At 39.6% G+C, this 24,399-nt stretch overlaps 2 protein-coding genes across 4 annotated transcripts in view; both read left to right on the plus strand.

Annotated features, from left to right (window-relative positions):
• ppm1ba (protein phosphatase, Mg2+/Mn2+ dependent, 1Ba) overlaps positions 1-15,895 on the plus strand; it is a 43,277-nt gene extending 27,382 nt beyond the window's left edge. For 2 of the 3 annotated variants that reach the window (XM_082557919.1, XM_082557918.1), the window contains 5 exons: positions 4,361-5,270; positions 5,878-5,995; positions 7,210-7,324; positions 7,555-7,612; positions 12,758-15,895. In XM_082557919.1, coding sequence (XP_082414045.1) covers positions 4,389-5,270; positions 5,878-5,995; positions 7,210-7,324; positions 7,555-7,612; positions 12,758-12,787 — 1,203 coding nt within the window. In that variant the 5' untranslated portion in view covers positions 4,361-4,388 and the 3' untranslated portion in view covers positions 12,788-15,895. Of the gene's footprint in view, positions 1-4,360; positions 5,271-5,877; positions 5,996-7,209; positions 7,325-7,554; positions 7,613-11,918; positions 11,936-12,757 lie in introns of all 3 variants that reach the window. The other variant, XM_082557920.1, reaches the window with a different exon arrangement.
• Positions 15,896-15,990: 95 nt separating this feature from the next.
• Positions 15,991-24,320, plus strand: slc3a1 (solute carrier family 3 member 1; the record flags this gene model as incomplete). The annotated part of the gene is made up of 10 exons (XM_082557917.1): positions 15,991-17,763; positions 18,511-18,690; positions 18,817-18,962; positions 19,106-19,231; positions 19,631-19,750; positions 22,049-22,173; positions 22,505-22,706; positions 23,239-23,421; positions 23,661-23,786; positions 23,889-24,320. The coding sequence occupies exons 1-10, from the start codon at positions 17,334-17,336 to the stop codon at positions 24,318-24,320; spliced, it is 2,070 nt and encodes a 689-aa protein (XP_082414043.1). The 5' UTR covers positions 15,991-17,333.
• Between the last annotated feature and the right edge of the window lie 79 nt (positions 24,321-24,399).

The following is a 24,399-nucleotide window of genomic DNA, read 5'->3' on the forward strand; positions in this document are numbered from 1 at the left end:
ATGGTGGAGCCTAATAGAAGCAGTCAACAGAAAAAAAAAAAATGATAGCGCTGTTTTAACAGCACCCTCTTTCATCTGCGAGCAAATGCACCCTCTTCAGAGTGTGCCCAAATGCTTGTTGATAAAGCTACAGAAGCTGGTGATAGCCTAGCATACTTAGCTGGATGGTGGACACGTACATGCTCATGCAAGTTAGTCGTGTTTGAGTACTTTGCTCACACTATATGTCTGCACAAGTGGTACACCGCTTTGATTACATCCTTATGTTTACCTCTTTCATCTGGTTTAAAGAAAGCCAAAGAAATCCCAAATTGGTGACTTTTTTATTATTTTTTTTAGTGCTGTCAGCATTAACACGCTGTCATCACGACTAACGCGATTAACAATGAACCCATCTGGAGCGTAAACTGAGTCAAAATCCCTGAAATGTCTCTGTCAACACATTTCGGCAGTTTGTCCAAATTTTGTTCATTCTGCGCTCCAGATGGGTTGAGAGCGTTAAAATCGTGATGACCGTGTTTAACCCGCGTTAATGCTAACAGTATTTTTTTTTTTAGTTAGTTCGTCTATGTTTGGACTTCTGTATTGTAAACGCGCAAATCAGTCCGTGCATGATTACATTGCCCCACCCATGCGCGAATACATCACCCATCGGTGGAAATTTTGCAAACACTGCCATATATATCTTGCCAACTAATTTCACCTTGTATCAGCCAGCAGCCACTTGCAGTTGGTTGGGGAATATGTGTTTTTGAGATGTTACAGGCAAATTTCTAGGACAGTAGGACTGGAGCTTTTAGCTATAAAAATTAAATGAGATGCACCTGCCAGTGCACAGCTCAAACTGTTACTTGATTGTAGTGCTGTCACAATTGCTCAAAAATCACATTTGCTTATTATTCATTCATTAATTCCAAAACAATTCCCAAAGAACCAAACTATTTGACTGTGCGCTACTTTGACACACAGTAGGGCTGTTCAATTAATCAAATGTTAATTTCAAGTACAGTTTTGGCTTCCAGCAGTTAAACAGCATAATATAGATAAAGTGTGATGTGTGAGTGAGGTGCATGCTGTCAGCCTGGCAGTGTAGCGTGATATTAGTTGTCTTTGAAGCCTTTCTGTTCTTTTAGTTAGGTGGGGGAAAGATGAGTATACAAGGCGGTCTAAATGCTTCATATGTAGATGAGGGTGACTCACTCACTGAGTCCCCTTCATCTATGTCTAGTTAGCATTCATACGTGTCATTTTGTTGATGAAATCTGTGTTTTTTTAGATTTGACTTTAAATCATAAGTTAATAGCAAATAGCGGGCACTTATCTATTTTTATTTTTTGAGAGGAACCTTTTAGCTCTGTCCACATGTACATTAACAGACACCATCCTTTGAGTATGCCTGCAACTTACTTGTAAGTAGCACTTATTGATATTTTCAGATATAAGGTATGGGTTATTGTGCAATTTCCGTGGCTAAGATTCCATTAAGCAGTGTGACAATCAATAAGACTGTAAAAGTTAATGTTCTCTCATTGCATAACCAATAAACAGACTGGATAGAGAATTTCTCTCTGCTATCCAGCAGCGTAATGCTGCTGTGCATTTAGCTAATGCAGGTGCAGTTATTGATAGATAACGCATCCTCTTGAACACTCTGTGAAGTTTGTTAATGCTTTTTGAAGGCAGTTCTGGCTACCCAGAGAAGCTTTTAAACTTTCTTCTGTCTCTTTAAGGATAAATCTAAGTAGCTGCTATTTGTGGATGTGGTGTGCAGTGATCACCAATAAGAAATAAGAAACAGTTGATATGTTCCTTAAGCCTTACATAGAAAGTATAAGAAACACAGGAAGAAAATTTCCAGCAACTCAAAAGTTAAATATTCTCCTTAAATATCTGTGGGGATATTTGTAGTCTTTGTGTTTTCAGAATATGCCAAAGCCATGTGAGATTTGTAAGCTGTTTATTTTGGCTAAAGAACTTTTTTTCATATCACCCAGCACTAGTTAGAAGAGGAGATGATGGCTGTAAAGCAGTCAAAGATGGGTAGATACCAAAGAAATGGTAACATTTCAAAATCATGAATATATTGCAAGAGAACACTATTTGTCCTCTCCTAGTTATATTATGCAAATCTTTATATATTCCTTCACGATTTCTACAACCTTTCCTAATATCATTAGTAATCATGAAGATTGAAACTTTAATATTGTCCAGTTAGTTTTTCTCAAAAATTAATGGTTGGTATGACTGGCAGTTATCCGTTAAGGTCTTTCTAATACAAATCTCTCATGGATGGTTTGGAATGAGTCCGTCTGTATTTATCATGTATTGATTAGAGCAGGGCTATATGACCAAAAATAATTATCACGATATACATTTGAAAATTTGCGATAACGATATAACTGACGATATAATTGACACTAGACAAAATACTTTACAACTCCACAACTTTATTAGTGCCAAAAAAACCAACAATGTATTTTCACTTAAACAAGCAGCTGTTTTTTATGTGCATTAAAGTTATATAAAAAATTAACAGTGCAAATGCAAATTCCTTGCTGACAGTTTAACCAAAAGGCATTTCCAGTGGAAATTGGCCGACATATCCTCAGCATAACCATGTATAATATCCACAAAACTTAAAAAGAGGTTATACACACACAATACGGTAATATTATGTTGAAGCACATTACGTATCACTCCGCGAGGCTCCTGCCTACGATAGCCATAATGCTCCGACAATCCATCAAGCGGTGCGGGTCCGTAGCTTAGCAAAGTCGTACTAAAACATTTGACAGATTTTCGAGCGCCATGTACCACATAAAATCGTTTTGAAGTCAGTAAACAAAACCAGAATTCATATATAAGGCACACGGGATTATAAGGGGCACTGTCGATTTTCAGAAAAATCAAAGGATTGATTTTAAGTGTGCCGTATTTTCCAAACAACACTGTAATAATGACAATCCACTAGCATGCTCTACCAAAAATAGTGCTTTGTTGTGTATCTGACGGACAAAAGCTAAACCAGTGCCACACCACTGAAGTTGCAGCATTTTTACAAACCAATTCTGGTTCATCCGTTTCATTCAACGAACTGCTTTCGCCCTTCTCATTCTCCTTCGCCGCCATGCTTTTTCCGCCATTTGCGTATGAAAACACAGGCACTGCGCATGCGTGTTTTACCCATATTCTATCGCGATATTTCATTTTCTTATCATTGCCCAACATTATACCGGTATTACCGTGAACGGTATGATATGGCCCAGCCCTAGTATTGATGCTGATAAGGGTTGTGGCCATACTGGAATATCAAAACGTGATACTGATACTCCGTACTGTTTTTGATACTCAAGGGAAAATGTAATTTCATTTGAGATGGTGATGGTAAAATGCAGGTAATATAACCAGGTACAACACAATAGCTCACACATCTAAATAATTTAGTTCTTGTAGAAGGAAAAACAGTATGCTAAAGCTAAAACATGGTATGATTTATGATCAAAAAAGTTGATTGCTGTAAAAGATATAACCACTCACTACCTGCATTTTAAAACTGACCACACAGCTGGCTAAAACAAAAAGGAAATGAACACATTTTAATAAATTGTTGTAAAAGTAGAAAAGTTACTTTATTAATGATAACAGGGGGCTAATGTGGCTGTTGGGTAATTGCTAATGGTTAAACAAACGGCTAATGTTAAAATCTGTGCCAGTCAGGTTAACGTTTTTAACTCTTTAATACTGTATTGGAACTTTACTGACCCCTTTAGATTCCTTCTAAAGTGTTGCTCAGTGTTATGAATATTATGTTAATGAGGTGAGGAGGTCAGAATCAGAATCAGAATACTTTATTGATCCCTGGGGGAAATTATTTTATAGGTGCGTGTATGTCTGCGTGCAGCAGTGCTGTGTGAAGGTATGCATCTGCTGGACGAGGCAACAAAGTCACTGTTTGTATCAGTGTTATTCCAAATGAGTATCTAATTCAATATTAATTTTAGTGTTAAATAATATCTGAGTATCAAGTTTTTTTTTGTTTTTTTTGTGTTTTTTGACCAACCAAATGCTGTTGTATATAAACTGAATGCAGTGTCAGCAAGCAACTTTCACACAATGCTACTGTAAATCTAGTAGAGATTGCGAACACATTATGAATAGTGATAAGTTATGTGCTTTACTTGAAACAGCATTTTCTGCACTTTTCCTGAAATCTACCAAACACAGTCTTGGCAGTGAATAATTAAGACTCTGTATTGTAATCTACCAGCATAGTAGAAACATAATTAACTGTTCAGTACTGATTTATTGTCTGATTTTCTTTCTCTGTCCCTTGTTTCTTTTTGTTTTTCCTCTCCAACAGCTAGCAGTGGGTCTCTCAGGGCAGAGCCATGGGTGCGTTCCTGGACAAGCCCAAAACAGAGAAGTACAACTCACATGGCGAGGGCAATGGCCTGCGCTATGGGCTAAGCTCCATGCAGGGCTGGCGGGTGGAGATGGAGGATGCTCATACAGCTGTGTTGGGCCTTCCAGCCCTTGGTATGACTGACTGGTCCTTTTTTGCTGTGTACGATGGCCACGCAGGCTCTAAAGTTGCCAATTACTGCTCCAAGCATCTTCTTGAGCACATAATCACCGCTAGCTTAGGGGCTGGAAACACACAAGGCTCTCAGTCTGGATCAGACGGCTCCAACGCTTCAGTACCAGTTCCGCCTGCAGTGGAGGCTGTGAAAGCCGGCATCCGGACAGGCTTCCTGAAAATAGATGAGCACATGCGCAGCTTCTCCGACCTTCGAAATGGCATGGACCGCAGTGGCTCTACGGCAGTGGGAATTCTTCTGTCACCTGATCATTTCTTCTTCATTAACTGTGGGGATTCTCGAGCAGTTCTCTACCGCAATTCACAGGTGTGCTTCTCCACACTTGACCACAAGCCTTGCAACCCACGTGAGAGAGAGCGCATCCAGAATGCTGGCGGTTCAGTGATGATTCAAAGGGTTAATGGGTCACTGGCTGTATCAAGGGCCTTGGGGGACTATGATTACAAGTGTGTGGATGGTAAGGGTCCCACAGAGCAGCTGGTTAGTCCTGAACCAGAGGTGTTTGTGATGGTTCGGGCACCAGAACAGGATCAGTTTGTGATTTTAGCGTGTGATGGAATCTGGGACGTTATGTCCAATGAGGAGTTGTGCGAGTTTGTGAAATCGAGGCTTGAGATCTGTGATGATCTGGAGAAAGTCTGCAATGAAGTGGTGGATACCTGTCTGCACAAGGTATGTACTTATTTGTTTTGGAGTTTATCATTTGTATATTTTGCTGTGACATCCTCTGCTTTCTTTTGACCTATGGAAATGTACATGTGTAGAAAATTTTGTCAGCAAGATGTCCATTTGAATTTCCTGCCAGAGAAGAACACTATATGATGAAGAAAGTTTTAGAGAATGTGTTTTTTTTTTTGTTGAAAAAGAGCTATTTGTAACTGCTTTAATGGCTCAGTAAACTTTCCCTTACTAAAAAAAAGGAGACAGAGAAATTGTTTTGGCAGTCTTGAAAACAGGACAAAGTAAAAATGAAAAGAATGAAGTACAGAGCTTTGAAGTACAAAATGCTTGAAAGATGGCTTCAAGTCTTGCAGGTTACTCCTTAATCCTGACCAGCAGCTGTTATCTGCTTGAATTCAATAGATAATAGAGGGGGAAAATGCATTTTATTGCTTATTTACTGTATGTTTTTGATACCGTCATGTTCTACTTGGCCCTGAGTTACAGTGCAGGTTATTCAGTCACTTATTCCCTATGAAAAATGCAAGCTATACAACATCTTCTCTTAACCTGCTCTTTCTTCTCTTTCTTTATTCGTCTGTCCTTTGGCCTGTTTTAGGGGAGTCGGGATAACATGAGTGTTGTGATAGTGTGTTTGCCCAATGCTCCCAAAGTATCGGAGGAAGCTGTGAGGAAAGACACTGAGCTCAACAGTTACCTGGAGTCTCGAGTTGAAGGTGAGAGTGGCTGAATGGAGAAAAATAATGTTTTATTCAATGTATTTATTCAACGTATTAATTGTCTTTGTGTGAATGAATTCTACACATAAAATAGGGTATTGAGGGGAAGAAAATGGGCAGCTGGGGATTTATTGATAACCTTCCTTTATACGTTTTTCCCCCCCCCCATATTTACACTCATCTTATTTCTACTGAAAATGTGCATCATATCTGTATATTCCCTCGATTGACCTTGCTACTTGCTATTGTCTAACCTCCAGCCAAATTTGCTCAGGCTCACAGCAGAAGAATGACACCATCATGACCTCCTTTTCCACTTCAGCGAGCATCTCCCCTCTTTATTCTCTCTCCGTTCCTCTCCTCCCTTGCTTCACTCAAACATTTACTGTCTTGTTGGAATGAATTTCCTTCTCCTTTCCTGTACTCTTTGCCCATTTCTTCTTTCTAATTGCAACCCATTTTTTTTTTTATGTCTCTGGGAGCACAAGACCCTTTGAATACAGAGCAGCCTTTCTGGTCAGCTCTCTTCGTTCGCTATGTGTTGTTTGAGATGCCGGTCACTTAAGAAATACATTTATTTATTTATTTTAGCTCTGAGGAATAACTTAAAATGAATCCTTAAAGTTTTTGTTTTTACCTGTCTGATACCAGTGTCATCTTGAAATAAAAAAAGAAAAGAAAAATAAGGCCTTAAAATCGAACCGTAAGACTCTGAGATTAAAAGACAGGTAATTATTTTATGTGTTAAAGTAAGTTCATGTTGGCTGAAAAGCACTCTAAAATGGGTCAAAATCATTCCACTTTTGAAGGTACAGTTCAGAAGTTCAAACAGTGTTTGTGTAAAGCAGGCTAGATGCTTGGCTTAGGGTACTGTCTAATACTGGAAGACAGAGGAGAGAGGGAATAGAACAAAACAGAGAGGGAGGAATTCTCTGGCGGAACATTATCTTGGCCTTATGCCACTCCCAACTCAGTTGCAGGCCTCTTTCTGTCACCATCTTTCTCCCTCTCTTCGTCTCAGAAATACACTGGCTTCCACAAATTGACTTGTATGTTTTCCATCTTCACTTCCTTTCTCCTCATTTGTCAAATTTTGGTCTCTGTCCTTCTGCTGCTCTGCTCTCCCTCCTCTGTCTTTGCACAGATGTTCATGGCTATCATCAGCTCTTTTAATACCGATTTGTGTAACAACATGTCTGCTGCTGTTTTAGAGATGCTGTCTCGGCCAGGGGAGGAGGGGTTTCCGGATCTGGTAACAGTGATGAGAAACCTGTCCACTGACAGCGGCATGCCCCCTCTGCCACCAGGGGGTGGTCTTGCCAGCAAGTAAGCACCATTTGACATTTATTAAAATGTATGATTAAAATATGAAAGTGTTAAACATCTGTAATACTTCATTATGTGCTCAGACAGTGATAATTACAGAAATGTTACAATTTGATTTATTTTTAACAGCTACACCTTTACTCCACTTAGTCTTCCACTGTCTTGTAGCTTTGATTGATGGCTCCAACCAATACCTTATGAAATTTTTGGTTTCTGTGTTCCACTTGCAGACGCAGTGTTATTGAAGCAGTATACAACCGTCTGAACCCATACAGGGAGGAGGATGGAGTAAGTATCAGTATATAGAAACGTAGGTGCTTTGTCTTTGACCATTTAGACATAAAATACTAAAAATGTTGAGGGCACATGGCAAATTTGAGATTTCAACTGTCTTATGTCTCAAGTTTCTTTAACGTATGACTTTAAGTGCACTTAGTTGGCTGTAGTTGTACATTTAAATTAACAGTTGATCAGCTAATTATGTAGTCACAGAGTATGTGTGTACGCTCTGTGTAGCATATTCCCATGAAATACCAGTGGGAGATCTTCTTTTGTTAATCTTATGTTGATTCATCTCATGTGGTGGCCTAAGCTGGTGATTTATAAACAAAGTATAAAATTACTGACTTAAGATGTGGCTTTGAGCCCATCCCCTTTCAGTTATGTTAAATGCTGTTTTTCTCTACGCATGGTGCAAGATGATACAGCTTTGTCAGGAAATGTTTGAGTGGAACTATGAAGTTGCAAGTGAAGACATTCATTTCCAGGTTATCTGCTTCAAATAGGCTCTTTTTAATGGTTTATTTTATTTGCCTCCTCTGCTTGGAGCTTTCTTTATCCTAACACTAAAGTGTATGAAGACACTTTAGTTAGGCTTTTAAGTGGAGTTATCTGACACTGGTATGAGAAGTTTTCCCATGTTTGAGCATGAGAATGTGATATGTACGCTTCTAAATTTACTTTGCTGCTGAATGGTAGATGTTGCAAATTTTTTAAATTTGCCAATAAGAACACAGGCATTCACGCTCTCATACTGACACCCATTCACATACTGAATGAGGTAGTAAATCTACAATAAAATAACAGCAGATAAAGGCAAATACTAACAGCAAATAGAAGAGAAGAACATCCACCATTTAAAGCGTTCAAGTTTAATGTTTAATAAAAGGGTTTCCCCTGTAAGCCTGGTTTTCAAATGTTGTAGTGGTTGTAAGTGACAGGAGATACTGTGCAGTGACTTTGACAGTGCTGTTTAACTCATTACATTACCTTCTGCTTTTGCTACTGGCAGACGTTTTCCACTTTAGTCAGCATTTTAAAATTTGTGTCCTCATATTCGCCGTTGACACATGTAGACACTGTTTTATACAGCATGTGAATAAAAGATGGAATCCAAAATTATGTCCCAAGGAAAGTAATGACTTACTTTTATTTGCCAGTAAAGACAGACACCCTTTGTTACTGTGAATTTTTTTTTTTTTCTATAACCATAGACTGTATATGAAAGATAGCAATGGATATTTTAGTTTCAAACTTTGCATTTTAAATACTTCAGTGTAAGCATTTTGGCTACCACAACTTTGGTGTTGGAGGCAGAAGTGACCTTATTTGGACAATAAGGGTGTGTACTAAGCTAGCAACTGGCAAACTTAGTTGACAGTTTGTAGACTGCACTGGTGCAATACACACTCTACTGCTAATTAGTGCTAAATAGTAGACTAATAAAATACTAGGGTATGAGTTAGAGCTGGGCGATATATCGAGTTTTAAAAAAATATTGATATATTTTTATACGAGATATAAGATGTGACAATATCTTTTATATCGATATAGTCTATGTTACGTTAAAGCTATACTTGTGGAGCCGCAAGTTTGCCTCTCTTTCGTCCACTTTTGTCTTTACGCAACGTTACTCGGCCTCGCCCCTCCTTCACTGAATACAACTCCCCCTCCTCCCCCATCGCTTCACCTGCAGGAAGCGACAAGACGGACACGGCAAATCTCCGTTAATGAGTTACTGCGCATCGACCCGTGCGTGGGGCTGGACGCCGTCAACGTGTTAGCTAGCTAACCACGCTAACGAGCTAACCACGCTAACGCCATGCAGCCCAGAGGCGCTGCACAGCCTAAAATCCTTTCATTTTCTCAAAAGTTGACAGCGCGCCTTATGTATGAATTCTGGTTGTGCTTGATGGCTGCGAACCGATTTTATGTGGTACACAGCGCTCAGCAATCTGTCAAAAAATGTTTTAGTACGACTTTGGTAAGCTACGGAGCTGCACCGCTTGATGGACTGTCAGAGCATTACGGCTACCGAGGAGCCTCGCGGAGTGATACGTACTGTGCTTCAACGTAATATTACCCTACTGTGTATAAGGACCATAAATGGCACCTGTTAAGAGACGTGGTTACGAAGAGGATTTCAAACTCAATGCTGTCAGTCACAGAGTAGAAGTTGGGAACAGAGCAGCTGTGAAATCTGTCTTTGTTATTGTGCTCAGCGTCTTTTAGTTTACATTTTGACTGCACAATTGTGAGCTTTTTGTTATGCACAAAAACAACATTGTTTTCTTTTATTTATGGAGCATTATTATTTAATAAATGCTCATAATTTATTTTTGAGTAAATTTTATGTACATCTATGCTCTATGTTAATAAAAGTGCCTGTGTGACATCTGGGACACAGCTTTGACTAAGAACTCTCTTTTTGTTCTTACTTTATGGCTTTAAAAAAAAAAAAAATCGAGATATATATCTTATATCGCCATCTAGGTAAAAAATATCGAGATATGAATTTTGGGTCATATCGCCCAGCCCTAGTATGAGTAAACAACACTGAAGGACAAACACACGGGTTGTATTACACAAGCTGTGTTATTTGTCAGATAATAAAGGCACCAGCAGCACACACAGGCTGTTCAAGTTATTGACTAAACTTAGTGACTGATTTAGATTCTGTTTGTGGAATTCTGACAGGGGATGGTAGCTAAGATGGCTATTTTCATACCCTAAATAAACTGAGGGGCTGTATGAAGCACCAGTGTAAGAAAAATAAAGATTGTTTTGAACTGTGAACCATGCAAAGCTGAAATGAACATAATGGGTCCAGTTCACTTGAGGTGGATTGCATAAATAAGCTTTTCACTAATGTTTATTGGAAAGTTTAAAAAATGTCCTGGTGTTCTTTTCTAACTATTGATGTAGCTTCATGTTCTTTGAGGTAATGGATAGTGTGTTATTGACTGAGGGTGCCAAGGCACTTGTTGAGCCAGGTTTTTAACCTGCATCTATATTTGCAGGTTACAACACATAAGCTCATTATAACCATAGAGTAGGAAAAACAATCAGTTTATATAAACAGTATTATTATTGTTGTCCTCTTTCAAATATAGGCCTGTTTCTCTATTTCTATTATTATTATTATTGAGGTAAACTGTTTGAGTGCTTATGAAATGTTTGCACTCCAACAAGTTTTGTCCAAGGGTTCCGTGTTTTCTACAGAGATGGAAAATACAGAATTTTAAATCTTTGATTTTGCAGCTGTTGTTACCTGCCTGCATGTTTCACACAAACATGTTCTTTGACAATCACGACATGAAAAAAGGGGATACATAAAGAAGTTAACTGCACAATTAACTGATTTCTTTTTCTTTTTTTGTGGACCCATTTATTTTATTTTAAAAAGAGAGGAATGTTTGATTGTTTTCACTATTTACTTGCCACTTAATTACTTTTGGTATAGTACGAATGGCCATATTGGGGGGGGTCTGTTAAATTTATGAAAATATAGTTAAAAGTCCAAAATTTATGTCTTCCTTCACATTTATCATAGCCGTCCAGTGGGCCGGATTGGAGTCTGTCTGTGCAATTTTGGCCCCTGGGCCTTATGTTTGAGACCCCTGTTGCAGTAAATGGCTTACAGTATTGCATGTGTGAACTTGTAAATGTTTATAAAGGATTGACAAATTTTGTGTCTGTGAGAGAATCTCCCACTGAGATTGAGGCCACTATCGTATTGTTTAGAATGATAAGCACTGCAGTGTCCTTAAAGAGCTCTACCTGCATATAAGGGGTCTTGTGTGGTGTGGGTGTGTGTGTCCTGTTAGCTGGATGTGATATTTGCCTCATGGTGTTGTCTTGGATTTTCTGTAATGAGTTAGAGGTACTGTGATTGTTTGCTTTGTGTACACATAATCATGGAAAAGAAATGCACACATGAAACGGATATTGGCGCCCCCTTAAAACCACAGTGGGTAGGTTCTGTGTGTGACTGTACACTGTAACAAAAAGTTTTGAGTGCTACCACCTGCTAGGTGTTAGGAGAAAGAAACAAGGCTGCTTGTCATAACATTGTCAAATAGAGCCATCCTAGTTTAACCTCGGCAGGTTTCTTTGTCTACATTAAGTGGCTAAGCCGTCCTACACAGCTGCTAGAAAGAAGCATGTCATAGTAGCTCAATTAGTGCTGGTTGCACCCTTCATTTAAACATATTTTGCACATGGTGTGTAGTAAGGTACGCACCTGTAGTCACATACACATTGACAAGGGATGTATCTATTGTCTAACTCTGTGTTCACCCTCTGATTAACGCAGCCCTCCTGTTTCATTTGGTAAGTGATCACATATATAACTGTTACACCCCCACCTCCCCCTTTTCCAACCCCTCATCTACACACATGCATACAACCACACATGCACACATGTGTACAAACACACATTCTTACAGGCATGTAAGTGGTGACCTGCTACACAAATCCTCCCTGTCACACCTTCATCTGTCTCTACTCCCTGCTCTGATCTGCTGTCCTGCATGTGGAGCTCCATTTAAGAGTTTAAGGCGTGTTCATGTGGACGTCTGTAGACATGATTGTCGAGGTCTGATGAGGATGAATGATAAAGGTGTTTCTAGTCCTGTCCGTCCCCCCCTCTCACGTCACAGGCATACAAACACGCATGCACTGTTCCTACACGCATGCATCGCTGTCTCACTCAGTCTTTCAGCAGCTGCACGCAACTATACAACAGTCTGTGTTTCTGTGTCCCTCCTCGAAATAAGACGGAAGGCCTTGGAGTTGTTTTGTTGGAATATGTTAAAGAAAGACTCCGGAGACTGAGGTTGAAAACGTTTACTGCCTCACGCTGCTGTTGTAACAGCATTGTAAATATATTGTGTTGTTTCTTTGTTGAGTTGTGTTGGTCATAAGGAAAACTGACCTTCAAGTCTGGGTTTGGGGGAATAAATCCTTGAGTTTTACTTTTAAAATGTTTTGTTTAGGTTTTTTTTTCTTTTCTTTTTATAAAAAGTCTCTTTTTTTTTTTCTCCCCACCCTTCTCTCCTTCCTTTGTTTCCTGGCTTTTCTCTTATTTCTTCTTCCTCTATTTTACTCTCCTTTGCTTCCCTGTTTTCTCCTCTCCCTCTTTTCCTTTTGCAGAGTGGAGCGGAATTGGAGTACCACTGGTAGCTGTCCAGCACAACTGCCTGATCGAAAATACAGGACCACTATTCCACATGAGATTACATTCATTGTCACCTTTTAATTTTTTCTGTAATTCATTCCGCCCCCCACACTGAGAATAACTGAAGCTGAAATCTTGGTTTTAAAAACACCTAATGTGGAGGACTACAAAACTGTTCTTGTTCCTTTTTTTTAAATTTTTTAAATAGACAAACTATGGGGGGGGGCACTGCGTTCATGTTCCGACTCCAGAACTACATCTACAATATAAACACAGCGAGGAGGAGAGGCCAACAAGCACAGTTTCTCTTGCCCCTTGTTTTCTTTTTTCTTTTCTTTTTTTTTTTTGTGGATTTGCAGAGACAGAGGTCACAGGTCTGAATCTTTTAGGGTTCTGTGGTGCCTTGCTTAGACCAGAGAGAGAGGGAGGGAGGGAGAGAAAGGAGGACCTCATAACTCGCCAGCCAGCCACGACCAAAACCAACCACTTGTGGATTCATTGTAAACACTGAGAAGGCTTAAAGTGGTTTGTGGCATTATTTGTTTGGAAGTGTGAACTTTTTCTTGCACCTGACGGGGAGTTGATCGACCACACAAGCCTGCAACTCAACTACACACCTTAAGCTATACTGTCCAGTTCAGGATCTGGGCGTTACTGGTACACAAACAGGAGCCAACTCTTCACTTATTAATGGACATGGCTCACTGGAGATCATCTTACAGAACTCACAGAAATGTAATAAAAATAACTTAATGAATCACTATCCAAAGACCTTGAGGTTAAACCCTCAAATTCAGGGTCTGAAAGCCTGAGAATCCACACCTGACGATAAGGGGAGCACTTATGTGAGAGACTTTCTGGCACCAAATCCCAGTTTGACTCCTGGATATTATGTCCAGACTTAAATGGGACGTGGACTGGTTTGCCCAGCTGCAACTACATTAAACTTGAGCGTGATAGCGACTCTCTTGCATGTCTGCTTACTTTCTGTCTGCTCATCTCTTTCAGGATCTTGTCACTTGATTTGTCACTCTTCCCTTCTGTCTGCCTTATTTTTAAATTTTTTGTTGTTTTAACTTCAGTTTCTCTGCTGCGTCATGAGGCAGAAGAGACTCAGCTCTCATTTTGCATTTGCAGACAATGCCAGAATCATAAGCTTTTGAGCCTGCTGTTGTTGAAGATATTATAGAAAGATAGAAACTGTATATGAAATTCATAAATATAAAAAATATATATAGGGAGATATCTATATAGACAGAAATATTTTGATTTGTTTGTTGTCCCTTAAATTCCCAGCCATGGTATTCATTGCGGCCTAATCTGGAAAAAAAAAGAAGGGGGGGGGGAAACACCCCCACCCAATAGCCCAACCCATGATGCTGCACGCACCGTTCCCACACAGCAGCGTTCCAAAGACAGGGTTTGGGGTAAAGGAATTCCAACCGCCCCCTCATCCTTAACACATGCGCACACACAATCCTGCTCATGCTACAGCTTGCCTTTTTCTATCTCTCTGATATCGTGTGTGTGTGTGTGTGTGTGTGTGTGTGTGTGTGTGTGTGTATTAAAAAAAGAAGAAAAAACAAAAATACCTTTTTTTTTTGGAGTTTAGATTGTAAACATTTATTTACTTAAAAATATGCTTTCTTTTTTTTTTTTGGTATACTTTTTTTTTTTTTTTTTTTTTTAATTACTATTGCTGTGGTCCTGTTACAAATGGATAAAGAAAACAACACGAGGAACCTGAAACATACCTTTTACAACATATTGGGAGACTTTGGTTTCGGCTATTCACTGTATGAAGTTGAAGGAGGGACACTGTAGGCTGAAGAGGAGGGGTTCTACACTGAGAGTTAAATTCGCAGTCACTGAATTGGTGTTCTTTTTCTTTTTTCCCCTCTTTCCCCACAACCACCTTCAATGACTTTACCTTGAAGGCACAGGGCAGTTACTGATTTAGGTTGGGTTTGTGTTTACCAGGAGTCTTTTGTGTTAACCTAAGCACTAAAAAAGTGATGGAAGCTTTAGAGATGGATATTTGTCAGGAAAAAAACTCAAGTCTTTTACAGTGTGCACACACATGCATTGTCTGTGTGTGTGTAGTATTTAGATGAGGTTAAAATATGCTATAAATACAAACCTGTAACATACAGGTATATATATTCAATCATTTAATGGCAAATGTAATGTGCTTTCTGAAGTGGCAGTATTGGAAGAGAAAGGACCTAACAGAGATTGCTGGCTGGTTAATGTTATTGTGGTACACTTGCTCTTGGTGCCATATGACAAATAGGTACTTGAATGTGTAGTTCTTTTGCAGTTACAGTTGTTTTAATGCAATGGTATAACTTTTCTTTGTGGTGGAGGGAGTGGGAGGGGTGGTATCTCCTATTGGTGCATGTTTTGTGATTGAGGAAGGAGTGTAATTTGCGTGTGATATGCACTGGGTGGGCGGGTGGGTGATAATGTGGACAATGTTCAGTGTGGTGGAACACAATGTTGGAGAGGAAAGGCAGTGATAGAGGAACAACCTGTAGATGAACTGGAGCACAAATGAGAATATTAATTCACTTTTAGGTACTTAACGTACAAATTAGATTTCCCTTACTTTAAACCCCCCAAACCGCATGTTTCCCATCATTCCCATTGTGAATGTTGTCATATCTCAGATTCGCATACTTTTTAACATTGTGCAAGCTTTTACCACACTGAACATGGTCTTCAGTTAAGGTTTTTGTTTAAGCTATATCAGACACTGGGCTTGGAGAGAATTTAAGGGAGGGAAGGACAGAGAAACATTTATTTTTCTGAATGTAATTCTTCATTAGTCACACTGATTCCACTGCATGGACGGAATACAAGCAGCACTGCAGGTTCACATTCTCTCCTCATCGGTCATTTAATGGCAGAACAAGCTACCTTGGCTTCCTTTGTTTAAAATAAAATAAAATATATACTTGATCATTATTCTGATTGTGGAATATAATGTCAGAACTTATGTGGGAAGACATAAGATAAAGGAGTTTTTGAAAGTTTGGCAATGCCTGGATAATTTGACTCTGACTTGTTGCTATGATTTAACGTTCTGTTGAGTAAAGAGAATTTTACAAGCATTTGGTCTCCTGAACCTGTCAGTTATTTTTGGGCCGGGTTGAAGGTTTGCATTCCCTGTGGGCTTTTTAGCATAGACATGTGTTTCTGGTCACTCTTTATATACAAGTAGAAGTTCTGTACAAGAATAAGTTAACATATAGGTCAGAAAAGAGAGCAGTAACTCTAACATTAAGATTGAAAGACTGACACAGGCACACAAATGTGTCAAGGGTTCTTTTTTTTTGTAATTTATCATAAGTCACAAGATTGTAAATCAATGGCAAGAATAATACAAGATTGATTCCTAGAAATCTGTGATGCTGTAAAGTGCAAATTAAAAAGGAATTCTATCATTTGTAAATCTTAAACCCATGTATTTTCTTCACAAGGGAAAATAGAAAACATCAAATGCTTAAAGTGAAAAAATGTAGCATTAAAAAAAGTCCCTGAAATGTTTAGACATTTTTAGCATCCCTTTTTCTCTCGACAACAGTTCATTAACTTGTAGGAGCTGAGACCAGTTCCAAAGGTTTTCAGTTTGATCTTTAATCTGTATGGAGGGCTCAGGGGTTAGAGGTCACCAAAAACACACTGCTAGTACAGTTAAAGCATACCTGGGTAAAGAAAATAATGTAACACTGAGTCATGGATTGGCCTCACCAGAAGCTGGACCTCAACATTACTAAAACAATGTGGGATCATCTTGATAAGGAACTCTACAAAAGGCAGCCAACATCCAAAGAAGAGCTTTGAAACGTTCTTTAAGAAGCCTGGTCAACCATTCCTAAAGATTTCTTAAAAAATTACAAAAATGCTTATCTACGAGAGGCTGTGTTAAAAATAAATAAAGGTGATCACACCAAATATACACTTTAAGATTTGTGAGAACAAAGTCTAATGGGCCGGATTGGAGACTGTGTCTGTCCAATTTTGGCCCCAGAACTTTAAGTTGGACACCCTTGATTTAGGTTGTATTTTATGTATATTTTTTCAGTTTAGGATCTGTGAGCTGTGAAAGGAAATGTTAATCAACACGTTGTGATGCGTTTTCTAAAGATCAAAGAAATGGAGTAGCTCTTGGGGTTTTGAAATATCTTCTGTATTTTAATGTTGGTGTTAAAGTTCACAAATCCCAAAATAGGAAACCCATTTAGTTCAGCTGCATCTTTATCGCCTACAATATTAAAAGGCATCTTGCACCTTGGTGCTTTTGTTTGGTTCGGAAGTAACTGATGTCTCAGTCGTAGTTAATACTGTGTACTGAAAAAAAACGCTAATCTGTAACCAGTCCCATCAACGCTCCACTTTCCCACATTCCACAGGTGTGTCAGAGACAGGCTCTACTCCGTGTACTATGACCCTCTGACTGTAGTCATATATTTAATGTACGCTCTCCGAGTCACTCATTGTTCTTGAGGCGAGCTACACAACCCGACACGGTTCGTTTTAACAAACAACATGAGTTATAGAAACGACTCCGACAGCGTGGAGCTCGGGGAGTGCACCAGAAACCCGGGTTATAAGGATGCAGACGGAGACGGGCCAGCAGCGAGGGACAACATCAGCGTCTCCGACAGCGAGGAGAAGCGGGACTCCATCGGCGTGAAGCGGCTCTCAGACGCGCGAGATGAGTACACGCAGATCAAACCGTACGCCGGGATGCCTAAGGAGGTGCTGGTGCTGTACTCCTCTAAAGCCCGGTACCGAGTGCCCCGAGAGATCCTGTTCTGGCTAACGGTGTGCTGCACCCTGGCTCTGGTCGCGGTCACCATCGCGGTGATCGCGCTTTCTCCGAAGTGCCTGAGCTGGTGGCAGGCCTCCCCGGTGTACCAGATTTACCCCCGGTCCTTCAAAGACTCCGACGGGGATGGGGTGGGAGACCTCAAAGGTAAGACACCCAAAGCACTGCTGCAAGCTCCTAACCCTGACTATTCGAAGATTTTCATTAAAACAGGTGTTTTTATGGACGACACCAATGACGCTCCGCTTCCAACAGTGGAAGGCACATGCTGTTACACTTTTGAGTCACTTAGAGCGTTTCCATATTTTAATGTGCATTTCAAACTACTGTACTTTTAACACCTTTAGGCCATATTATAAATACTTCCCCATATACTCTTATAGATTTGAGTAGCCTACTATTGAAATCCTGCAAAATCGCTGTGAATTTTTTTTGCCAGATAAAGCCTCCTATGAACTCTCCAGGCTTCATTTTTAAAAAACAAAACAAAAAACAATGTAGCACCCTTTCTGAGATTGTGGATTTACAAAAATTTGGCAAAGTCCTGGTAGATTTTTTTTACTCTGTCAACCTAACAGCTGCTCTTATCAATTTCTTATATTTGGTCACTTATACAAGGGTAAATTATTAACTTTATTTAACCATTCGCAAAGTATACAAAGGGAATGGTAAAACTGCATCTCGTTGTTTTCAATGGCTCATTTATAATATTAAATATGCAGATGCTTTTTAGAGGGAAATGACAGCTGCTCTCACTATATTGCATTATTTCCTATAAAAATTTACTAATGCAATGCAGAATTATCTTTTCCTATCCATAGTCCTTCAGTTTATTAGGAATCTGAATTTCAGCACCGAGTGGTTACAGTAGATCCTGTATCTCCTGTCTGACAGGCATCAGGGAGAAGCTGGACCACTTTGAATACCTTAACATCAAGTCAATTTGGATCAGCCCTTTCTACCGTTCTCCCATGAAAGACTTTGGGTATGATGTGGAGGACTTCCGTGATATTGATCCACTCTTTGGAACCATGAAGGACTTTGAGGACCTCCTGGCAGCAATGCACAGCAAAGGTGTGCACTTTGAATACCCTTGTTTATGTGAAAATGTGGAGCTAGAAGGTGGTTTTGGGGGGTAAGATTGTTTTTTATAGCAGGCTGCATGTATGACACACAAATACCCATCTCCATTTCCACCAGGTTTGAAGCTGATCATGGATTTCATTCCAAATCATACCAGTGATCTACACCGCTGGTTCAACTTGAGCCGGACTAGAGATCCTCACTATGAGGATTATTACGTCTGGACTGACTGCAAACCAGACGGACCGAAGCCTAATAACTGGGTTGGTGCTTGTACTGTTATTTTCTACCTGGTCTATGATTTTGTCTTCTGCACATTTTCACTGAACCTTCACCAAGTTCATAGTACTAAAAAGGTGCAATGTACTGGAATTTAGATCAGATTTGTTTCCCATCTTGCACTCAGGTGAGTATCTTTGGGAACTCATCATGGACATACGATGAAGTTAGAGGGCAATGCTACCTCCACCAGTTTCTCAAGGAGCAACCAGACCTGAACTTCAGAAACCCAGATGTCATCAAAGAGATGATTGTAAGATTACTGGAACATGCAGTGACACACACACAGACACACAAAAGCTCAGCTACTGACTCATTTCTTAAAGTACATTCAGTGATGCATGTGCTAAAATCATGTGTTTTCTTCATCTGTTCTGTCTTTCACTGTATTATCATTTTTGTGTCCTTTGTCCACATTTAACAGTAATGTGTGACACACCGATTATACACTAACTTGTACCAGTTAACCTATGTTTTTAATTGTGGCTGCACACAGCGCAAAGTACAACAGAAGCAATAATGGGCTGTACATAAACATTTCTACTCAACTGTCTTTGTTATAGTTGAATGATTTTATCTTTCTGCAGCCTTTTCACACATAATGTAGATGCCAGTTTAATTGCTCTATATACATTTCCCCCCTCAATTTTAGGATATAATTCATTTCTGGTTGGAGAAGGGAGTGGATGGCTTCAGGATGGATGCAGTGAAGCACATGCTGGAGGCTCCACACATGAGGGATGAACCACAGGTTGATCCAAACAAACCACCCGTGAGTGTTAAACTACACATCTAACCTCATTGGTTTTGTTGAGTTCAGCTAAAATCAATAGATGGGCACACTGAGGTCATACTGAGATAGACAGAAATAACAAAAACATATCTCCAACAACACTACACCACCACCACTAGCCTGAACCTTTGATAAAAGTCATGATAGATCCATGCTTTCATGTGAATTGTAACCTCAGTTTACAGGAGTGACAACCAGCGTGATCTTCTGCTGCTATAGCTCATCTGCTTCAGGGTTCAAGTTTTTCGGTATTCAGAGATGCTCTTATGCACACCTTATTTGTGATGATGTTATTTGAGTCACTGTTGCATTCATATCCGCTCAAAGCAGTCGGGCCATTTTCCTCTGACATAAAAGCGCTAGGTTTTCAAGCATTTTTAAATTGGGAGTTGTTATGATGCAAAATCAATTTTAAGATTATGCATTTGTTTTGGTAAAAGATTAACCACCAGGTTAATTTACCCCTAAGTCGGGGCTCATTTTGCCCAACAGCCACCACGTTGGAAAAAGAAAACCAGAGCCACGTTTTGGCTAAAGCAATCACACGTGTTTACTCACTGGCACTTCATCAACATGTGATATAACTTTATAACCTAAGATAAATAGCTTTTGATGTGAAACTGATAGATGATATCTGTTATGCCAATAAAAACTTCGACAGGCAAAAAGCATTCTATAGTGAAAAACTTTAAATGTGGTTCAGAGGGTTGTGAAGCTCATCTGTAACCGGAAGGTTGCCCTTTCGATCCCCCAAGCTCTCTCTGTCCTGGTCGTTGTGTCCTTGGGCAAGAAACTTCACCTACCGCCTACTGGTGTTGGCGCGATATGGCAGCCTCGCTTCTGTCAGTCTGTCCCAGGGCAGCTGTGGCTACAACTGTGGTTTGTGAATGTGAAAGTGAATGAATAGTGGAATTGTAAAGCGCTTTGGGTGCCTAGAAAAGCGCTATATAAATGCAATCCATTATAAATATCTACTTCATCTATAAGGTTCTTTGTTCTGCAGTAAGTTGAAAAAGGAAAATGCTCAACAAATTTGGGGTTGAATGACAAGAACTGTGCATCGTTGCTCAGATAAAGGTGGTGGATGAACTTAACAGTTCTAAGAATCCAAGCTGTAACTTAGAGCTATGCAGGCATAATTAGATTTTATTGACTTATGTAATATCTGAAATGTCAGAGTCCAAAATTTAACGATCTGATCCATGAAAGCAGCTTTACTGAAGAAGCACTTTCCCTTGTTGCTAGTAGAAAAAATTAATCAAAAGCTGAGTGGGACTGTTCACACTGTGTATGATGTATCACTGATTATTTATCTCTAGCTGAAATGTCAGCTTCATAATCATGTGAAGAACACACTGTTTGTGAAACTCAAAGGGTTCGTGATACATGCTGAATTAAGGTCAAAGAGGCTGAAGATATTTCTCACAGGGGAAAGATTAGAAGCAAAGGAGCATATTTTGGTGGATTAGCAAGTCATTGGAGTTTACTTACGACTGCAGGGTAAAACCATAACACTGGGACTCTTTTACTCACTGATGACTGAGAATTTATACCCACAGATTTGCAGTTAGGTTACATTTTTACAGTCTGATCATGTTTAACCACGAGGTAATCTTTAAACAAAACAACACTAACTCTTTGCCATCTTAGAAACAGTAATTCATTTTTACAAACCACTGGAACTACAATTCTGCAATTGAGAAAGATATGTAAAAGTTGTGTTAAGAATTTTATCACATCCTTAGTCGTGATTCAGCTAAATATGAATCAGAAACCATCTGTCTCTACATTATTGCTTTAGTGGTTTATGCTGTGGTTGCTGTTGGCTGAATGGTTCACTTGCCTGTTATTAGGCCAGCTTAATGGCTTGAGATTATCTTTCACAAAAAGACATGCACATTAGGTGTAATTTTAGAACTGTGACATCACTGTCTCTGTGCAGGTCTATGGCTCATTCCCTTAAATCTGTAAACCCAATGCTTTACACTCTGGTAACACCAATAGTTGTCCAGTGAGTCAGATTTCCTCAGCGCCTCCATAATTAGAACTTAACAAGATGTTTTTTCTTCCTTTGCCTTTCTCGCCCATTTTATTTGGACAGTTACAAAAATAACAAATCTGAAGAATTAGCAGAAACTTTCTTAATCCACAGTTTCTCACTCAGCAAACTTTGCTCAAAGAAAATACAAAGTCTAACTCCAGCACACAGCCTGAAAGTAGCTAAGCTATACTAAAATTGCATAATCACTACATAACCTTATACATATTTCTATCCAGGAGTTGGTAACTACAGAGTGGGATCTTCACAGTGACTACACCACCAGTCAGGTGGGCTTGCATGACATACTGAGGGAGTTTAGAGCACAGATGGACATCTACAGTCAAGAGCCTGGCAGATACAGGTAGGAAAGTGATTAAGTGCATTCAATATTACTATGGCAGAAAACTACCTGTAATTATTATGTCACAATCATCCTTAATTTTAAAGACCTTTTGCTTATGCAATGCACTAATGTTCAAACCAAACGATTTCATTAAATCGTTTGGTTTGAAATGATTTAATGAAATCTAGAATAAGGAATTAAGCCCAGATTTTTAAAATGATTTCAAATAAGGACACACTGGTATTTTAGAGTAAGATAAACAAAATCAGCTAATGGACGATATCTTGACATAAGTCATCGTGGTTTCTGTGTCATATCACATGCTAAATAAATTCCTCCTGTGCTGCAGATTCATGGTAACAGAGTCATACGATTATGAAGAGGTGTACAAGACCATGATGTACTATGGCACCAGGCTGGAAAAGGAAGGTGACTTCCCCTTTAACTTTTACCTGCTGGATCTACCCCACAACACCAGTGGAGTATGGGCTAAGCATCTGGTCCACCTCTGGATGGGCAACATGCCCAAAGGAAAATGGCCCAACTGGGTGGTGAGTTCTTAAACTCATATTTATTTCCTCGCTTTTTACAATTGTAAAAACCACAGGATCAGTAGCGTCATGTCCTGCATACTGTGGCACATAACATGCCGAAATCATGTGTCGGCAGCATTCATAAGAATGAACTGTCGAGTCATCCTTAGTAGACTGTCTGCCTGAGATCATGCTTCTCACACTTGTGTTGTCATATCTTTCAAACCACAGGTCGGTTTATGTATTTGTTAATCATCAACCCCTTTGCAGTGACAGTTTGACAAACACTAGGCAATGAAATTAAATTTGTCAAAAACACTCCTGTAAAGCTAAATAATTAGAAGCTGAGTAAAAGTAAATTAAGCATGTTTATTTTCTGTAATTATTATTGATTAGGCTCAAAAGTATAGCCTTCTTACTTTATGTGCATCTTCAGACTTTAGCACCTAACACATATTAAGAAAACAAATATGTTTCAGCCCACCTCCTTACTTCCTAATTTCTTAATCAACCCTTTGTCTTGTTTTTCTCTTACCTACACTGTTATCAGGTTGGAAACCATGACAGGACTCGGATTTCTTCCAGTGCTGGTCGACTCTATGTTCGTGCCATCAACATGCTGCTGCTGACCCTTCCAGGCACAGCCACCACCTACTACGGCGAGGAGATCGGCATGGAGAACATTAACGTGACAGCAAGTCAGATACAAGACCCAGCCGGCAAATACAATACAGTCAGTACTGTGCACACACTGAAGAAACCTTTAAACCCTCACTGTCACACATCTCTGTGAGAGGTCCTTAAAAATAACCAGTTTAATGTCATTTTATTAATAACAATAAATAAACATAAATATAACAACATAAATGTCTTTACTTTAAAGGACATTTTTGCAGTCTTGTTGTATCTAATACACTGGCGACTGTATACATGAGCAAATATACCAAAATGATTCCTCTGCTTTCACTGCAGAGTGCCAGTCGAGACCCTCAGCGTTCTCCATTGCAGTGGAATGCTGACACGAACGCAGGTTTTAATGAGAAAACAAATCTCACCTGGTTGCCACTACACCCCGATTATGAAACGGTCAACGTGGAGGTATAGATCTGTTTTTCTAATGTTCAACTTTGAAGAAAGATCGTTTTCTTATGTGTATCTTTCTATGGTTCATCTGTCCTCCTCCCATTCCTTTATTCCCAGGCCCAGATGAAAGATGATGGTTCTGTTCTGGCTCAGTACCGCTTCCTGAACACCCTGCGTCAATCAGAGCTCCCCCTTAACCGTGGATGGTTCTGCTACGTCCACGCTGATGCCAATGTCTTCTCTTACATCAGAGAGCTTGATGGACTTAAGCGAGCTTTCCTCATAGTGGTTAACTTTGGTAAAGAATCAGCTGTCACAGATCTCTCCTCTGTTCGTGAGCTGCCAGACGAGTTGAAGGTGCTGATGAGCACCACCATAGCCAATGATGGCAAAGTGTTTCCGAAGTCTCGCATCCAGACAGAAGTAGGAGAGGGTTTGGTGATTCAGTACTCCACCAACACTCGGTTTAATCCCAACCATCCTGAAGAGTGCTACATCTCTGAGAAGGCTTGCTATTTGGAGACCATAGACATACTTTATAAATGCTAGTAAAAATGGAGATGAGTATCCAATAACTGCTGTATTACAGAAACCATCAAAGCATTAAGATTTTTCTCTGGTGTTTCCT

Source organism: Aulonocara stuartgranti (assembly GCF_965226115.1).
Source record: "Aulonocara stuartgranti genome assembly, chromosome: 13".
Taxonomy (NCBI): Eukaryota; Metazoa; Chordata; class Actinopteri; order Cichliformes; family Cichlidae; genus Aulonocara; species Aulonocara stuartgranti.